Source organism: Patiria miniata, unplaced genomic scaffold (genome assembly GCF_015706575.1).
Source record: "Patiria miniata isolate m_02_andy unplaced genomic scaffold, ASM1570657v1 HiC_scaffold_10, whole genome shotgun sequence".
Classification (NCBI taxonomy): Eukaryota; Metazoa; Echinodermata; class Asteroidea; order Valvatida; family Asterinidae; genus Patiria; species Patiria miniata.
The window spans coordinates 3,302,269-3,322,131 of NW_024037048.1; the positions used below are offsets into that span (position 1 = coordinate 3,302,269).

Genomic DNA, 19,863 nt, shown 5'->3' on the forward strand with positions numbered 1-19,863 from the left:
GGTTAATTTGAGAAAAAATGGCGTTCGCTGGGCGGCAGTTTCAATCGTTGAGGCGTTCTTTTCGACGGAGTAAAAGGAAAAGAACTTATGATTTGAACGAAACCGTGAATGGTGTCTCGAAGAAAAGGAGGAGTGAAGGGGACGAAAATGTGGAGCTTCAATTCTACACTAGTGAGGTTAGTGAATAGTGTTCGCTGTTTTATTGGTAGGCAGAGGTAGAATTACACGTTACAGGAATTAATGTTGAGAAGACGTCTATTTCCGACATGTGATTGTATGCATTGTTTACTGTAAATTGTTACTGTAGCCTTGAGTCTAGCCCCATAAATGTGGCCTATTTACTGGACTGCCTCCGTAAACATAGGCCACACATCCACATGTACAAAAAACGTGTCGACTTTGCCAAATTTTGATTTTCACATTTAGGCTTACTTTTTACGTTTTTCTTGCTTTAGAAGCATTCTCACCCTCTATATAGGCTAATCAGAAAGTGCTGCCTTTTTCAGATATCCATTTTTCGTGAAATTTCCAGATACATTTGCACACGTTTGCGTATCAAAATTTCAACATGAAATTTCACAAAAATTAAACATCTGAAAAAGGCAGCACTTTCTGATTAGCCTATATAGAGGGTGAGAATGCTTCTAAAGCAAAAAAAATCTACAAAGTCCCCAGATGCTGGCACGTAAAAAGACTGGCACAAGCGGCAAAGCCGCGAGGGCCACTATCTCGTGGAACTAATTACTTATATTATAAAATTAATTTAATCATTCACGTAATAGTGCGTGCGTGCTGTCTCGCGCCAGACAACGGCTGATTTACGTTAGTAATTTCTTCATTTTCATTGGTCAATCCACAACGGGTAATGCATTATGGGTAATCCTTACCTTTAGGACCCCTTTCCTATATAAGGTTAAAAGACTCACCAAAACAGCCGACTAAATGACACTCAAAAGTGACATTCTGATATTTCTGACATTCTGATATTGCACATTTGAACATTTGGCAATGACACCTCTTCAATATCAGCAGGTTTAATTTTGTAGAAAGAGGGCAGGGCTTTGATTTATGAGGGGTTAAAGGCGACGGTGACAAACAGAAAATATATTAAAAAAGCAAGATGGCGAACTGCAAAAAACTGTAGGAAAGTCACATTTTCTTTGAAAGTGCTTTCAAAATTCTAACTAACATGAGTTTGTCTGAAGAAAAAAAAGACTGCTTTAGCCTGCAAAAGTCACTTTGGTACTGGACAGTCATCTGCAAAAGTCAGTTTTGAACAGAACTCGTACAAAATAGAGGTGTCCTAAAAGTAAGGATTACCGCATTATGCACGTCTACCAAATCGGTAGACAAATGTAAAGAAAAACATAAGCGTTCTCCACGAGATGGTAAAGGCCCTCGCAGCTTTGCTGCTCGTGCTAGTCTTTTTACGTGTCAGCATCCAGGGTGCGTCACGTGTCCGGGTAAGCGCGTGGGACTTGACTAAAGGCTACTGTTATAGTGTTAGTGAGGTTTAGATCCTACTCGGACCTCATGACCTAGACCCGTGAACGTGGCATGTAAACAATGCCACATTCCGTTGTTGATGCCACGTTCCGTTTATGCAAAATCATTTGAATGAAATTTGAGGGAAAATCTGGCCCCTGATCGCAACGTACAGAAAAAATTCCATACACGGACGTCACTTGGTAACCCAACACTTGACACTCTGTGTACAAACCCTATGAAACTGGTCTGAAAAATTCTTACTAAGTGTTTTTTTTACTAAACATACTAAATTATAAATAGGCCTAGTACGCCCTACCCCTAGAACTACATGTATGGGTATTACTTGTAATACCCATAGTTCTAGGGGTAAGTAGGCCCTACTTCAATATTTTCCCTGCCAAATTTGACTTTTTATTGTATCGCTTTCTGATGGCTGGCAGGTCACTGTAATTGGTAGGGAAAAATAAGTGATGTCCGTATATGGAATTCTTTCCGGTGTTTTGGCTACCAACCAATTGACGCATTGTTTTAGACAAGTTTCCAGTCCTATCCTCTCTCAACACACTGCATGCAGGCGCACTGCTCCCCGCGACAAGACTAAAAGAGGCGAGACTAAAAGAGGAAATCTTAGTGTGTTTTTTCTGAACAAATAACAAGGACCTACTTTATAAATACAAAGAATTCCTTAGCAAAACTGCAAAGCAAATTTACACCATAGTTTCTCTTGAACATTTAGTTCTTGTGCTTAATAATAGGCCTATATCTTTTTTCAATAAAAAAATAAATAATAACACAAACAGGTGGATCTGGCTTCCTATAAATTGAATTGATCATAAAAGAATATTCTTGCCTTTTTTCTTGCCAAATGTTATTTATAATTAAGTTTAAAATTGAAGTCATAACACTTTTAACCCTTTGTGCCATTATATTGACCAAACAACAGCTGTTCTTCATGCTCTAGCTTACACCTGCTACTAAAATTTAAAAAAAAATTAAGTAAAAAGGCCAGGCATGGAAAAGATCCTTGCTGATCTCGTTGGTGACTTGGGACGGTCATACTAATAAGCGTCAACACAGCGTCAACACACACAGAAGCCTCAACACAGCGTCAGCACCTCCAAAACCCATTTAAAATGACAAAACAGGTGTTCAAACCGTACCGTATGGGCAGAAATAAAATTTTTGCTCAAATCAATAGGATATGAAAATTGTAATTTTCTGTTCAAGAAAATTGGCTCTCTGTGCAGCGCCGAAATCGGCAGTCAGGTTGCTTCAGGGGCAGCGCAGACGATACCATTATGCAAAAGGGGTAATATTATTATACAATAAATCAACAGAGGGTGGCCGTTACGTGTGAATCCGTATACGACATGATAATTTCATTACCCCCACACTCATACCTGAAATGGTGAAGTCCAAGCTCAGTGCAAAGGCAAGATGGCCGTCAACGGCAGTGCTGCTAAGGATCATTTTTTCGCGTGAAAAAACCTCCATTTTCGTAAACGAAATGTAATCTCTTTAAGTCTAAACTTTAAAGTTCTATGCCTTTTTAGAATGCGATTTGACAGTGTGTTGACGCTTTGATCATGTGTTGACTCTGTGTTGACGCTGTGTTGACGCTTATTAGTACGACCCCACTGTGATATCAATTAAGTTCACATCAAAGACAATCCATAGGTCTTCTTAAGTTACGGACAAAAAGGATGAAGTAGACGTCCTTCCCAATAACTAGGACTCTACGAATCGCCTTTTTTAACATTAGGACATGGTCGGGCGATAGTGGAGTCCTAGGATCATATAGAACCGGTAGGCCTACATCGCGTTTACCAATAATACCATTTTCACTCGTACCCCCAATCAAAATCTTAAATTTCACCCCCAAACAGTCCTCAAACTGCCTGATGCGCCCCTGTAGGCTTCAGTGGGAATTGAAAATACAAATGGGGGAGGTACATGTAGGTTCACATACCTTTGGGAAGAAAAGAGAAATTTCGCCTTCAATTCGGGAAATTGATCCTCGTCACACGCGCCGTGCTGGAGCCTGCGATATTGAATATAAAAACCCTGACTTGTTCGTGGGTCCTGGCTATTGTTTCCCGCCCCCCCCTAAAAATATTGGAGTGAGAAGGACAATGGGAACAGTGAACCAGTCTAGCTCCTGGCTAGCATCAGACGGACCAATCACAGGGCGCTTTGATTGGTCGCCGTGGAGATTCTCAATCAAGATGCCATGTGATTGGCCCGGCGATAGGTCATTTCCTGATGAGCATTGGAGCTGGAGTTACTCAAGCTACAATTTTAGGGGTCTTCGTAATGCTATGGGATTAGGTTGGGCCCCGTGATAGATGAATTACTTACATCTGGAATTCCACTTTCTCAAAAAAATATTTCTCCCAAAAGCTTGCTCCATCCATAGCTTAAAAAAATTTGTTAACAATGGTTTTTAGTACCTCAGACTGACATTTCTTTTTGAGAAATCAGAGTTTTTACTTACTACAAAGACAGCTTTTTTGTAATGTGTATTAGGCCAAAAAAAAAATATTCGGTCTCTGGTCAGACCAAAGTTCCGGAATTGACGCGGCCATGCGGCTTTTTTTTTTTTTTTTTTTTTTTTTTTTTTTTTCTTCAAGCTTGGATTGTACAGACAAGGTGGGTACTATTTTGCTTTTTTGGTGTCCTCATGTACATTGGTGTCCTCCATAATTTGCCTTGGTGCTTTCGATCATTTTGCCTTGGTGCAATTTCCCATTCCTTGGTGCTCTTTGGTCAAAAAAATTGAGGAGGTGCGGAAATAGAGGGCGCTACTTAATTGAGTATAAAACTTGATTTTGGTAATTATTCTGTGGTCTATGAGAGGGACATTTTTTTTGGGACACGCTGTATAGCAATGGCGCCCTCCTGTGTCAACAAACTTGTTACTAAATATATGTATAATGGTACAAAAAGGTGTTGCTTAAAGGTACATGCACATACCGGTGCTTTCTGCCAAATTTTAATTTTTTTTTGTAAAAATTGTTTACTTAGGTCCAAAAATGCTGCTTCTGTTTACCAGGTACATGGCATTTGAAAATAGGGTAGGTAGGTAGGTAGGGAGTATTGTTTTTCCCAATTTTTCGGGGGTATGATCATATGGAGGCGTTGGCGTGTAATCAAGGGTAAGTAGAAATTTATGGTTTTGGGTGTTTTTTCCCCCTTATTTTTCCCATAAAAATTAGGGTATATATTAGGGTAGGGGCTGTCAGAATAAGGTACAGGTACATGTACGGTAGGTAGGGAAACCGGAAACAGAACTTTTTTTTTTTTTGGAATAGCTTATTTCAAAGATACAGGGTGAGTAAAAAAACACACACCAAATGTCGGGACTATTGTTTTTTTGAAGTTCTGCATGTAGCAGTTTCACAATCTAGTATAAAAGTCCAATTTATAAGCTTTCTTTTAGTACAAGAATCATTCAAATCACTCATGTACTTTTCAAGTTACGGAATTGTAAACACAACCACCGTTTTAAGGTTCTGTCCACGGATCATCAAAAAGGTGTGCGTTCTTTCAGCAAAACGAAAACAACTCACACACATCCCTATGTGATTTGTTTTCGTTTTGCTGAAAGAACACTGAACTTTTTTGCGATCCGTGGACAGAACCTTAAAACGGTGGTTGTGTTTAAAATTCCGTAACTTAAAAAGTATATGAGTGATTTGAATAATTCTTGTACTAAAAGAAAGCTTATGAATTGGGCTTTCATATCCTAGATTTTGAAAATGCTGCATGCAGAACTTCCCCAAAACAACATTTGGGTTTCTTTTTTTTTTTACTCACCCTCTATGGGGGATACAGAAAATCGGTATATAATGTCTGATATAGATCTATACATATTGGTACTTGTAGAAACGTTGGATGCTTACATGTACATCTGACGCAGCAGATTCTAGTAATACGCATGTTTTGTAAATTTTGCGGCAAGACTGTCAACAAAAACTGGCGCTGCGTGAAAGGTACTCAGTTCACTGTGAGATATCATGAGACATTTTTTCGTCTGGGCTTCTTGAACATGTTGAAAAAAATGAAGGAGGCGGGTGCTTTTCTTTTTCTCTTTTCCTGATGCAAACTTGTGTCCAAAGGAGCCGTAGTAAGTAACCCTTTTAGATGGCTACAATTCTATTGGAAACAAATAGTAAGACAATAAAATGACACTATGTGTGATATGGCAAATGTATGATAAAAAAAAAGGAGGCGGGCTGTAAAAAGGAAGCAGACGAGGATGTGAAACTAGTTAATTTTTTTACTTGGCCTGATCATATCACAAACTGGAATGAGGACCAAACTTTTGTACCCAGAAATCCTTTGGGCAGTAAATACTTGAGTACATTTCCAACTATGTACAGTGTATGTGTTTGAGAACGTTTGTATTTCACGTTTTTAAAATCTTTCTGACTATTATCGTTTCGTTGTACCGGTGCATACCGGGTATTAACGCATTTTCAAGCCCAACTGGGCGGGCTTTCTCTCGAAAAGTGCTGCATGTCTGTTTAGAACTTTTTGTCAGCCTGGTTATGCTTGGGTCAATATTGGTCAAGACCCCCATTGGTTTGTACACAGTAGGCCAGGAGGTGAGGAAGAAAATTTTGACCATTGGTGACCTCTTAAGCAAGAGGAGTGTTAGTTCTTACTTGTTACATGTACTTGATACATGTATTTGGTTTTTCATCTTGAAGAATAAATTGCATTGGGATACTGCTTGCATTCAAGGGCTGTAAAAGAGACCAAATAACAACAAAGAATCCTACATGTACCGGTTCACCGTTTTATGTTTTATACATTGGACATGTACACGTATGTGTCATTTAGACAAGTACTGGTACGTGCAATTTGCTGTTATTTTTTTGTAAATGCATTCTTGGAATGTTATATTCTGCATTTTTTATTCCGTGCAAATAAAATTGTAAAATTAAGTGTTGATGTGTATTAGTTTTGTTGAGACTGTGCTTGATTTTACTGTGAGTAATGTGTGCCATCAGCCAAGTACTTTATGAAAAAGATATTCCTACATACAGGTACATTTACATACCAAATTTATGATAATTGAACAAAAAATATATATATCCAGAATCCAACAAAGCCATTGCCTGGCCAATTGACTCCAGTCCTTCCCCTTCAGGGGGTAGATTGTATCACCATGGTGAGACCACCCCAGTTACATGTACATCCAATCAAGTTTGTACAGTCCAATCAAAGTTGCAGTCTACCAGAGCTTGGAAACGGGAATCCTCCAAGGGCTGTCATTTGCTGGCTGGTTGGCTGGACCTGATGGACCCCCTACCATGTTGGACTGCCTTGCAGCTCCAGCCCTTTGCATCAAACTGGTTTTCGCTCACCCACGGTTTCGTCTGCTCAAGTTTGGTGCCTGGAGGTTTTTTATCCATTTAAAAAAAAATACAAAAAGAAGAAAGGGTGCTGCACTACATTTCCTATTTAAGCACAGTAGAGTACAGTATGTCTCTTGCATCAAAGCTGTTGCTGTGAATCTTGCTGTAAAATGTAAGTAAAGATGTACAAAAGTGTATTTGCCATTTGTATAGTTTACATTATTTGTGTGTGCATTAATCCAATGCATTTATTGTGTCCTACAAGTATTGTACGGGTTGGATCATTTTAGAAAAATGTCAGAACTTTCCATTTAAATATAAAATCTAGACCAAAATTTAAAGGAAAGTGAACTGAAAAGGCTGCAGCTATTAAGTAGTAAATTGTGTAGGATGGATAATTCTTACAGTGCTTTTTATATACTACCAGTAGAAGGTGTGCCCAGATCTCTAAATCAGACATTGAATTCAGATTTGAAGTAATTACAACCGGTAAATTTGCTTGTGAACATGTACATGTACATTTGTACATTATTGTCCTTTACTAGACATGTTCCCTGAGCTTGTTTGATGTTGTACATGTATGTTTGCAGTTCTGAGTAGCTTGAATTTTGTAAATGGAACAGTGGCCCAATTGTGGTTATTGTCCCACCATTCATTCGAACTTTAATAGCATCCATGGCCTTTCCAGGGGTTTTGAAGGCTTTTGCAGGATTGAGGAAGGCACAGCATAATTACTCTTATTGAACATGTTACTTGATGGAAGTAGCAAAATAGCCATGTACTAGAGTTAGGGTTACGTAGCTCGATCCCCCCCCCCCCCCCCCCCCCCTCTGGTACGTAGGCTTGATTAACCTCCATGCTTCAACCAACTGTTTCAGGCTGAATACAATTGCAACAAGGTAATTTACAGGCATCTTGCTCAAGGCAGTCTCCAAGTCCACGAGGAAACGAGAGGCAAATTTTATGTGTTTTGGAATGTACTTTAATCTTCCCAGGAATTGATTGACTGTAATTTCCAGTCCATCTTCCCTGTGAAAATTTGCCCTGGATGATGTGGCATATATTGTAAAATATACGTACACATACATGCATATGTACATTGTACATTGTACCAATGTAAGTGCACTACTATACTTTCAACGCGCCTGTTATCATGTGCTGTCATCATTCTGACATCCAGGTGTTGTGAACAGTCTTGAAGGATCCTCTTCCAAGGCAGGATTTCCTGCAACAAATACGTGTCACTGTACACCATTCATAAGGCCTCATTCATCCTGCGGAGCAGCTGTTCCTGTTAATAACATACGTAGATCTTGTTGTAACTTTACCTGTAACTATTATATGAACATTTTCACAAGTGAACTGTACCGAAAATATGTTTTTGTTTTGTATTGTCTTTTTCTCTCAATGTAAGCAGCATTTGTTCAGGCAAATGTACATTGTATGTCATTTGCATCAGTCGCATGCATCAGTCCAATACATCGTTCAGACTTGTAGGCCCTATCTATAGTCTCTTAACTAAATCAGGGTTCCCAGCTACTCTGGAAATCAGGGAAAACCTTGAAATTGAAAATGAGATTCCACTTTTCGAATCGGGGAAACTCAGGGAATTTGGGGGAAAACAAATCAAAATTGGAGAAAACTTAGGGAATTTGACAGTGATCCAGAAGGTAAAGGTTTTTGCCAATTTGGCATGTGCATCTCTGTTGCATAGTATATAAGGGGATAAGGGAGGCCATCACTTTTCAACAAGTCCCCTGTTTATTATCAGTATCTTAATTGCATTGCTGTAACCACCTCTTGACTTCCCAGCCACCTCGTTTAAGTGAAAATATTTCTCATAAAATTTTGAAAAATTTCCATACTTGCAACTTGATGAGGGAGGCAATCAATCAACAAGGGAGGCTTCTGAGAGGAAAGGACCACCCAAGGGCTTTAATCTACATCCTTTGCATGTAATGTTATACATGTAAAGGAGCAAGGTCACTGCTTGACCTAGGAGTATGACCTGAGTTTGTACTTCAAGGTAATGAGCAGGTTCACTGTCACTGCGCTACATGCACCTAAGATCAGGTGCAGCTGTGCAATCAAATTACGATCAATTCCACTAAACTTGGTGTAGCTGTGTAACATTTTTCAATAATGTATACATCTTGCACAATGATAATAGCAGCTTTTACAACAACTGTTTGTGTATAAAATCTGTTCAGAAACAAAACAGTCATTGAACACCTCTGCCCGCCATGTGTCTGACTTTGGAATTGTATATTAACTCTAAAAGTGCTGTCACAGATACAATAATTCATTTACTTAGAGTTTCTTGGATCAACCTTGAGTTGAATAAAAAAGGCTCCACAACAATCACGATCAGTCAGAAAAATAGTTTATTGTCAGTCACTACACCATAACTTACATGTACGTGAAGTCACGCCATATGTAGTTACGTAAGTCGCACTTACATGTACGCACTGTGCAACTTTCGTGAAATGTGTTCTAACTCAATTCTTGCACGGTGCAAAATACAAATGTTGCGCAACTCATGCAATCAGATGTGGCACCAGAGTCATGCCATTGTGTATAGTTTCATGGAATCAACTGAAGATCCATTTTTTCTTTTCAAATGGACAAAATATTCATGAACTTAACTATTTGTCATTAACTCTAGATGTACCGATACCTCTCTAGAGGCATGTTTTCCAAGGAAAGCTAGAAATTTCCCAAAATCCTCCTTGGAACCCACTGGCAGTATCTACATTTCTTCTAACATTGTATGCAAACTTTCCTAGTACATTGTAGTCAGACTCTTTTTAATGGTATGGCCTTCTACCGAAAAAAGCGGAACCCAAAACCCCAAAATTATATTTCACATTTAAAAAAATGTGTAGCACCAAACAAAATAATGACTGGAAAGCCAATTTCATAAGCTACTTTTAGATGAAATAATTACAGAAATTGCTCAATCCGTTCGAAGAATATCACAATTGAAACAAAATGACCCTAAAACCTCTTTCATCCAAAAAATGCAATTCCGAGAATCGCCGTCACAATTGTCTTCAAACATCAACAGCGATAAAACCTTTAAAACTTAAAAATATTCAACAAAGTCCTTTTGAAGGCCCGTCTTTTAAAAAAGTGGATTCTATAAATCATGTTGTTTGCCTAACCAGGGTTGTTAATAAAGATGTCGTGCACTACAGTTGTTGAAACAAGTATTCTGTGTCATTTTCTTTGCTGTTCCAAACAATCAGAATACACAATAAACTGCTTTTTTTGGACGAAACAGGTTTTAGAGTTATTGCGTTTAAATGCCGATATTCTTTGAAGGGATTGAGCAATTTCAATATTTTTTTCATCTAAAAGTAGCGTTTGAAATTGGCTTTCCAGTCATATTGAATGTTTGGTGCTACATATTTTTTTTAAGATGAAATATAATTTTTGAGGTTTGGGTTCCGCTTTTTTTGACTCCCCCTGTACTGTTTGTTTTAATTTTTGTGCTAGTCCAGTCACAAAAAAATATTGCCTTGCTTCAAATGCAACAGAGTTCCTAATTTTGGCATGTTATACCAAACATGGTTTGATCATAGATCAAGATTTCAAACATATTCCTACAAACATGGAAACAAATGTGTGAAACCGCAGGTAAAACAATTCTGTGAAACTACAGATCTTTTTCGTATGACCTGTATCAGGTTTTATTTACCACACTTGTGTTTAGTTACAGTGAGATATAACAAGAATTTCCTCCCTGGAAATGAATGTCCGACCATACAGTTTTCAGTTACAGGGCGGCTTCCCTTGCCAGTGTCCGCAATTCCTGGACTGTTAAGGTCAGATCTTTTTCTCGTTTGACTGAGCCAAGCTACAAGAGAGAAATCGTAAATCAGCAATTAGCAGGCAATTTGTTTGGGGGGGGGGTTGCTAATTGAAAAGAGAGGACACATCAAACTTAGCAAAGCTTGCTTGTCCCAAACCGCACACAAGATTCATTTAAAGCCTGAGTCCATCATTTGCAGCTATCCAAAAAAGTAACCGGCGTAATTATTGTTGAAAAACATACTGGTTGAAAGATAGTAAGGGGACTAAACTCCCTGTGAAATTATCCTTTCTGGCAAGCTCTCATTTTGAAGAAATCAACGAAAGAAGGCATTTCCAACGGTGCTTCTTAAGAAGCACCGTAGGAAAATTTAAATTAGTTGTTCGTTTTGTTATTCGGCACAGCGCGCACAAGCATTGGAACGACGCACAGGCGCGCACGGTTGCTATAATTCGTTGGATCAGTGCGCAACATCGCGTAAAGCTGCAATTCAAAACAATTCGAAACATGATTTAGCAACTTTTGATTTTAAATTGAGATCCTAGAATGCTGTTTTTCTCGGAATATGAAGCTGAAGCTGAGCTGAAACTTCATCAAGTAAGTTGTTCAGTATCCTTCATTAGATTTTGAACACTTTTGTTGCTTCAAACGAACAAAATGCACTAATTACAAATGATGGACTATAGCTTTAATTCAGAATTGGCAATTTACTGGAAATCCTGACATGGTCTACACAATGGGCTATAGCCAAGTAGTTCGGGGCGGCCTAGCATCACATAAATGCCAACAAGTGAACTGAAAAGTCTTGCATTGCTGAAGCCTAGCCTATTGCTCATCAACTGGCCAATTAATGATATAAAGCTGAATAATATTCAAATAACCAGTTAGTTTTTCAATTAAAGAAGCGTTTTCAAAACTTCCAGAAATGGTAATGGTTATAAAAGTGAGTGTGTTCTCAACATGATAAAAAAAGTGTCATTTGCCCTAAGTGACATGTTTTGAGTTCAACATGATTTCCTGAAAACCCAATTTTTGTAAATCTGTTGAATTCCTGTTCCTATTTGATTGTGTTTCCATTTGTGCTGCTAAATGAGATTTCAAGATGAGTTAATGTCTGCGAGTACTGGGGTTGAGTTACGTGTTCAGAAACTTATGTTATTTTGGCAGTGTGCCACAATGCCCAGTCATAACTATGCACATTAACAGACACACCCAGACGTCTTGCAAATTGACATCCTGCCAATGGGATCTGTAATGACCGGATGACCACCACTTACAGTTCACCCATGGGATATATGCAGGGTCTCTTTCAGTTTTTGACCAGCTGACCACAACAAAGAAATTGAAAGCTTGACTACATACACATGCATGTCTAAGAAAATCCGCCAAAAAAAAATGAGGAGAAATTATCATTGACGAAGTTATTCCTTCCTGTTGCCGGACCATCTATTAAGTGAGCTCCACGGAGGTGATTAAACAGCAATTTCCTGCTGATGAGGGAATATGACTCCTCTGTTATACGGAAAAGACATTTGGGGGGTTGGGTTGCGAGATTTAGACTTCACCCAGTCCAAACCCGGCTTTTTTTTCTCTTGTGCGACTAAGTGTTTTTAATCAGCCATGCTCAGTTCTACTACCATCAGTTAAAATGGAGCTTTCACTACAAATGTTGATGTAGAAACTTCAGGATTACATTTAATTTGTGTTTAGATAGGAATTTTTGGAACTGTCAGAAAAGTAATGAGTGTTGGTCTCTATTGGCAAGTCTAAAAAAGTTTTTAATGGTTAGCCACTGCGCGCAGGAAGGACAAATTCACCGTCCCAGAAGCTAGCAGCCTGTCGCAGCCCAACTACATGTATATGTACTGAGGACTTTCATAAATAGGAGGCTCACTTCCAGTCCAGCTTTCATATTTAGTCATCAGAATCCTCCGCAAGCTGAGTGCCGTCAGTGGCTTTCATGTAGCTAGAGCTGGTGGGGTCTCCAGTGCCTTGCAGCTTCAGGACAGATTGTGGTCACAGAGAATTGTCTGTTTCTTTTGGAAAGTCCTGGATATCTGTGTATCCACACATGGATTTTATTCAACTACAAGTTCAACCAACGGATCTACTGATCAACACAGTGTGGATAACCACATATTTTGTAGATAGGAATCCAATATATAATAAAGTGGTTGGTACTGTGAATTCATTCAACAAGTTCTCGGTTTCAACTAAACAACCAGCAAAATCTGCTGAGCTTTCTTGGAAACATTAGTGCCTCGCACACATGCTGTACCGGTATAAACCCTGTCATCCTACACTGCACAAGGCAATCTCTGAGTCAGTCATATCATACAGCAAGGAATCATATCCGCTTATCCATTCATAAAGTGCATCCTTTTTTCGTCCCCATTTCTTCTGTGTTATTGCTTGTGCTTGGCTTGTGCCAGGAGCCACCATCTACACCAATGCGGCTGTGGTCGGGAAGCAAGAATATGGACTCCACCAGGGATATAGTGGAGGACCTGGATATATTCTATGTCAGGCAGCTTGCCGTCAGCTTACAGGTAGGCGTAAACAAAGTGCTAATTTCACAAAATCTTCCTGCTAGAAAATGATACTCACTTTCCACCTCACCCCCTTTTGCCAATAAGTTTTTCACCTTCACTAAAAACATTCCGAACCTTCATAATAGACCTGTATCATGCTGCCACCATTTCAGTCATGTTCCCTGAATCCAAGAACAGTACTGAAAGATCAATGTTTTTTGTGCGAAAAGGAACCAGACTATTTTTCCTTCCAGCCTCGCTTTGGTTACGTTGATTTGAATGGGAAAAAATCAAGATTACCGCAACATGATAATGGTCTATGCACTGTAAGCTGGCAACCTTAGCCCCCCCCCCCCCCCCAAAAATCTCCAGTTTCTGGTATGCGAGCGTGTCGCCGTAGCCATGCGTGTCGGCGAAATTAAAAAGTTTTTTTTTTCAATGCAAGATGATGTCTCAAACCACCAAACTCACTGGTTTGACTGTAATCCTGCTGCTGCACAATTTTAACATGTTTTTAGATGAGGTTACTATCGAGTATAAGCTTTATGTGGCCTCTCTTGGCTCCCATATATTTTGCACTAAATTTAGTCGGGCACCATATACAGTCATCAGCCGACATTTGAAGAAAAAAAGTTTTAAAAAGCCACTTTGCCGAACCACTTTTGGGGCAAGCTCCGTACCACAAACCAAAGCCTTTTTTTTTGGCCTTAGAAAACTACAATGTACTGTATACATGATATTTCCCCAACAGTTTACAGCAGTCCTCAGAAACTTGAATGGAATTAATTCATTTTCCTGTGAATTTCTCCATAGTAAATAACTTGCATGGAATAAATTGCATTTGCTGTCCTTACATTTAGAAAATCTTGTTGCTGGGGAAGTCATCCAAAAGTGTTTTGTGGTAGACTTGACTATATAACTTTTCAATAATAATGGTACTTTCAGAAAGGATGTTTCATGGGTGGAGCAAAACAGCAACCCTGTCACCCTGGGCAGGGCAGGACAGGATGTCGTTTGAAAAGTCCCCTTTGCCTTTCACTTTTGTGTATTACCAACTCCAGATCATAAATTGATGCAAATTTCAGCCTTTTCTTTAAATCTTCAATTGCATGCACACTAACGACTGCCTTACATGACAGTTCCCCAGTATTGTCTGTAACTGTTGAGTCAAGAGTGCTTGTGGCCTTGTTATAGTATGTGGTTCGTTTGGGTACGTAGAACTTGACACTAGTCTTGTGGTAACTTGTGTAACTTCAGATTCACTTTTGGACAGTGGCAGTAAACTTTTAATTGGGCACAAAATATACTTTTGGCTTCAATGCGTTTGAATAATAATGTGCTGCTTGACATATTTCTTCAATAATTCTCAGTAATTGCTTTCTTTAAAGATTCATTCCCTGTGCGTTTTTCATGTTTCATCCCGAAGCATCGATTCCTTTTCTGAATTGCGGATTTTCTAGCAATACACGCGTTGTTCACTTTTGAATGAGACATCTACCGGTACCCAAAAAAAATTGGCCAATGTTTAGTTATTAAATTATTACTATACAGTTTTGAATTATTTACTGCCAGACAGTAATTCTCATTTCCAGGGGGTACCTGTAGCCTGGTTCCCGCCTTACAATCAGTATCGATAATGTATGGACCGGGAGCCAGTCTGCTTGCAAAGCGGATCTGTTTGAGCCCAAAACAAAAACCTTATTTTCCCAGAGGTTTGTACATGTAGACAAAAAAGAGAGCTTTTTAGGTTGGAATAAAACACATACAAGTTGAAAATTTATAAATAGAAAAGCAAAATTGAATTTGTTGAAGAGCACTAGGAATGCAACTTAAAAATGGCAACAAGCCAAGTAAATCACGGGGTGTGCTAGTTGTACAGTAGAAGTCCCAAGTACACTCCAGCTGAGATTTGCGACTGATCTTCATACATGTATGCACATCAGTTCATTACATGGCTATATATGGTTACAAGATCGCATACCACTACAACCTCATAGCAAACAAAGCATACATTGTTTTACCACCATAACAAAGAACCCCATTCTGCACAGGCTAATTAAAATGAAGCATGTTTCCTTGCTGTGTGAATGAACCCACACAACTCACGCATGAATTTGAGAAGCAGTGTTGCAGGCACTCATGGTACATGCGAATGTAGCACTTAAAAGTCTGTCATGTCAATTAGTCCTCATTTGGACAGATGAAATGAGTACTTATGCTTCTGGAAAACTATCAGGGTTTTCTTTAAACCCTGCCATCTGAAATCCCAAGAATAAATCAACTATACTGATGTCATCGAGAATCAACCTTATCTATTTCTTTGCTGTTCATGTAGCTGATTGCTATATTGGTCAGGTTGATGACCAGTGATAAATCTTTCTGGACTCGGATCATATTGCTCCCACTGTTCTTTGTGTGGGGCTGAGTTGCCAGACCAGTTAGCAAGGTGAAAGTTGTTCCTTGTTGAGGCAATCTGGCCTGGATGCGTTGACTGGAGTTGTTTTATTGATAGCAAGGGGATAGCCAGAAGAAGATTACCATTTTAGGATGTGTTCAGAGGTTGCTTGTTGTCGTAGTGTTGCAGCAATTGCAGATGTCCAGGTGAGGATGGTTACAACTTTCTTCATCTTTTCAAAGTTTGTTTTTTGAATTTTTTTTTCAGTTGTGTGTTTTTTTTGTGTTTGGGTGTTTTTTTTAAATTTTTTTTATTTATTTATTTATTTATTTATTTATTTATGTATTTCCTCTTCTTCTTTTTTTTTTTTTTGGGGGGGGGGAGAATTTACTTTAGGGTTTTAAAGTTTTGTTAGCGTCATCTTGCAGTTGGTTTAACCCTAAGGGCAATTCCATGGGTAACTCACGTTACATTTAACGGGGTCTTCCATCACCTCTGTGTTGTTCTATAAAGTCAAAGCATTTTGGGAGGATTTTTCTCACAGAAGATCCCTTGAAGTTAAGTGACTTAACTGCAAAAAAGAGGCCAACAAAATCAATTTCTGTCGGTTTGGCAATACGTTTTTATCGGTAACTCGCGTTACACAAAGACTTTTTATTTGAAATTTTACTCATACTGTGCACAGTTTAAACAATGAAGGTCAGTGTCCTTACTTCATTAGGATCATTTTTGTAATTATCAATCATGAGATCTCGAAGGGGATATGGTGCGGTAACTCACATTACGGTAAACAGGATGTGTGAAAAATCATATTCAAATTGGAGTTTTCTGGACAGTTAAGGATAGTATTACATGTAATTCATTCTTCCACAAATAAATGAGCACCAGATATGGTGGACTGGTTAGGGGTGCAACCCATGTAAATGAATTCCCATAAAAACTAATGATAAATCCTTCAAAATTCTTTTAAAAATGCTCTGAAATCTCAAAGGCTGCAAAAAAAACCCCTCATGATCAACATGTCATCTTTCATATTTCTTCTTCAATTTTTGGTGCGTTGACCAATATTTTTTTGGGCGAAATTCTCAGCCAAAGAAGACCACCCCTGGAAAAAAGGAAAAGTAGCCATTTTGAAAAAGGATCCATTTTGAAAAAGGATCCCTCCACAACATGGCTAAATAGCGCCACTTTCAGACCCAATTGCATCCGAAATGCTAAGAATTGGAAGCCCCAAGTCCAGGCCAGAGGTGCATTCCATGGCTATCAGAACTCTCTAATACAGAATGATTGTTGGCCTATTCATTTGGTTGCATCATAGAGCAAGGTTGCATCCCTAGGTTGAGTAATTAATTCAGGGCTCGTGAAACACCTAAGTAACCCAAACCCTCCCACTTCTTCCAAAATTCAATAGGACATTTGGGAGAGTTTGGCAGCCTTGAAAATGTGTGGAGCCCACTCACCAGTACTTTTAATATGTGGGGCCTGATTCCCCTCCAAATTTTAAGTGCAGGAAAATTGTACATGGCTTTCAACAGTGGAGGATTTTGGAGAAGTCAAGAAGGCTCCTAACTGAACTGCCTGTTGAGACTTAGGGTTCAAGAGGGTATCAACTGTTGACAGTCCAAAGGCTGTCCATCAGACTTTGCTAATAGCCCTGCCCTGGTGCTCCCTAATGTCCACTGCAAACATGACTTTGATGGTGCGCCTGGATGCCGTCAGCATAGGGGAGCCTGTGTTCAGGAAATGACTTCTGTCATCACCTACTAAACCCTTCTATCTGTTCAACCACAAAATGCTATCAACCTGACCACTGAAGTGACATTGTGAGTGACCCCTATTCTCCCTTACCCCTGGTTCATCCTTCCAGTATCCCTGGGATTAAGGCCTGACTGGTCACAGTCAGCTCAAACCCCCTGATTATCTTGTACTGACGTCAAACTTGTCAGTAGAAATTACACCTATTGCCCTTTGGCCATGCCGTGACTGCCTTATCTTGCAAACCATGCAATTCCTGGACAAACCACAGTGTGACCCCATTGTTCATTCCTAGAACCCATAACCACTGACTCCTAGCCCTCCCCACCTCCCTTCACACTCCTTTCTATTGACAGTGACTTCTCAAGGATGTGCACATGTAGTTCTGACGTCAAAGAAGCTTGTCAACAAAATGCAGATATCCCCCTAATCATGTACTACCTTTGAAGTTGAAGCACTCATTTCAAGGGTAGTGCTTGGACAATAGTTAAAGGATATTTTTGTGGGTAGGCTGCTAGCCACAATTTATTGAGTAAGTTCACAACAGTTCACGCTGCGTAACATTTCAGTTTTTCAAGAAAGTTGCGTAGTGAGTCAGTAAGTCCAGTAGTCCACGACTCGCACAGCAAATTATAGCGTTACTTATGCTATTGTTTTTAATGGCGTAAGTACTGACGTAGCGACTAAAAAATGAACTATTCTTCTGGCAATTCATGATAGTCTTGGAGCCTGTTATTGCTCAACTTATCAAGGCACTTACAAGACACTTACAGCTTTCTGCGTTGATAATTGACTGCGTCCAATTGGATATCTTCTCAATAAATTGGATGATTGGAAATCTCTTTGTGTTAAAAGTAAATGAATTGGTACACATACGTGTATCAATGCATGTGACAGAATTTTTAGAGTTTCTGCATAATTCCGTAGAAAGTCGGACAAAGTTCTTTTCAAAATGGCAGGCGAAGGTGTTTCAACGATATACAAACAGCCATTGTAAAAGCTGTTATTATCGTCGTCCAAGATGTTTTAACACATTGCACAGCTACTGGTACTCTAAGTTTTGTGAAATCAATCATAAGATGATTGCACAGCTACGCATGGCGTAAATTGCACACTGTTCCTTGAAATCGGCTTCTGGTGTATGTGTCACTGAGGCTGGCTTATAAAATAAGCTGCATGTACTTGCACTGTAGCACACAACTTAATACAAAAAGCTCTTTAATGTTGACTGCCAACCCTTCAGACTTATGTTAGTCATTCATACCGTAGTCTGTCATCAAGTTTAAAACTTGTTCAGCAGTTGTGTGCATTCCTTCAAGACATTCAGGTTACAAATGTCAGGAAAGTGTAGTGTTCTGAATTTTTGTATCATTTTGCCAAATCGCTGCTGCATGTACACATTTCCACAGAATGGGAAAGACAATCACTGAGCTGATTCCTTATGAAAACGTACACGTGCTTGATAAAATTTTCAGATCTTTCAAAATCAAGGGATGTTGGAAATTATGTAGGATTTTGTAGGATGTACATGTAGGAATGTAAAGTCCAACACTGTTACTTTATTTAGGGCTTGCACTGATCCCCTTTTTACACGTAGAAGAAGGTTAAAAAAAGAGTTCTGTGCAGAGTGGTTGATTTTGTAAAATTCAAGGGGATTTCCAGCACAACTGTTGGGGAGTTTCCAAGGGTTTTGTAATCAAATATTCATAGCATTACCCCTTACCCCAGGACCATGTTTTATAAAATAATATGCCTTGAATTGCCTCAGTTCCTGCTATTGATTTAGGAAGAATCATAAAGATTCTCAACCACAAATACTTGGAATTTGATGTTGGAGCAGTTTCAGCAGAATTATAAACTGTTCTTTTTCCCCCCTCGTCCTAGGACTATGAGCTGCAAAAGAAGATTGACCTAGAGATCAAGATGAGGGAAGGGACCAAGAAGCTCCTAGCGGCCTGTAACCGGGAGCTGCAGCTACTGGAGGCCTCCAAGGCCCTGCTGGTGTCCAATGCCAGGGTCCTGGCCTACATGTCAGAGCTACAGGAACGCAAGACGGCACAGTATCTGGAGAAGAAAGGGTCATCTGCGGCATCACATGGCTCAGAGAGGAGTGGAAGCACTCAGAACGGGAGTGAGTGTGGGAGCAGGCCAGCTTGTAAAGGAAAGGTGGCTGTCTCAGGTAGGTAGGAAGAGAGCAAGCGGTTGGGGTGATTGTTTTACTCTGATAGAGCTGGAATTGGTGTAGATAGACGGCCGTGATGGAAACTGGAGGTAATGTGAGACTAAGCAGGCTGTCTGAGGCTGGTTGAGAGTTGAGATGCTATTGAGTCAATCGTAACTCAATTACAAGTCAAATCAAGTCAGAAAACAACACAAGTACCTGTGTATTAGGCATATAGGTTCATTTGCTATTCATGCATTTTGTTCGTTTCCAATAATACCACTCAAAATCCAAAGAAGAATGTTAAAAACCAAAAGAATTTCATTGGAGATAGTTCAAGGTGTAACACAAGTGTT

General features: G+C 39.3%; 1 protein-coding gene across 6 annotated transcripts in view; it reads left to right on the top strand.

The window, feature by feature from the left end:
• Positions 1–19,863, top strand: part of LOC119735606 (rhotekin-like) — a 41,191-nt gene continuing 21,328 nt past the window's right edge. Inside the window, exons 1-3 of one of the 6 annotated variants that reach the window (XM_038209375.1) lie at positions 1–176; positions 13,098–13,214; positions 19,231–19,525. In XM_038209375.1, the coding sequence (XP_038065303.1) occupies positions 18–176; positions 13,098–13,214; positions 19,231–19,525 (571 nt within the window). In that variant the 5' untranslated portion in view covers positions 1–17. Of the gene's footprint in view, positions 177–7,002; positions 7,024–13,097; positions 13,215–15,207; positions 15,798–16,984; positions 17,415–17,853; positions 17,879–19,230; positions 19,526–19,863 lie in introns of those variants that run through there. The other 5 variants (XM_038209393.1, XM_038209384.1, XM_038209402.1 and 2 more) reach the window with 5 other exon arrangements.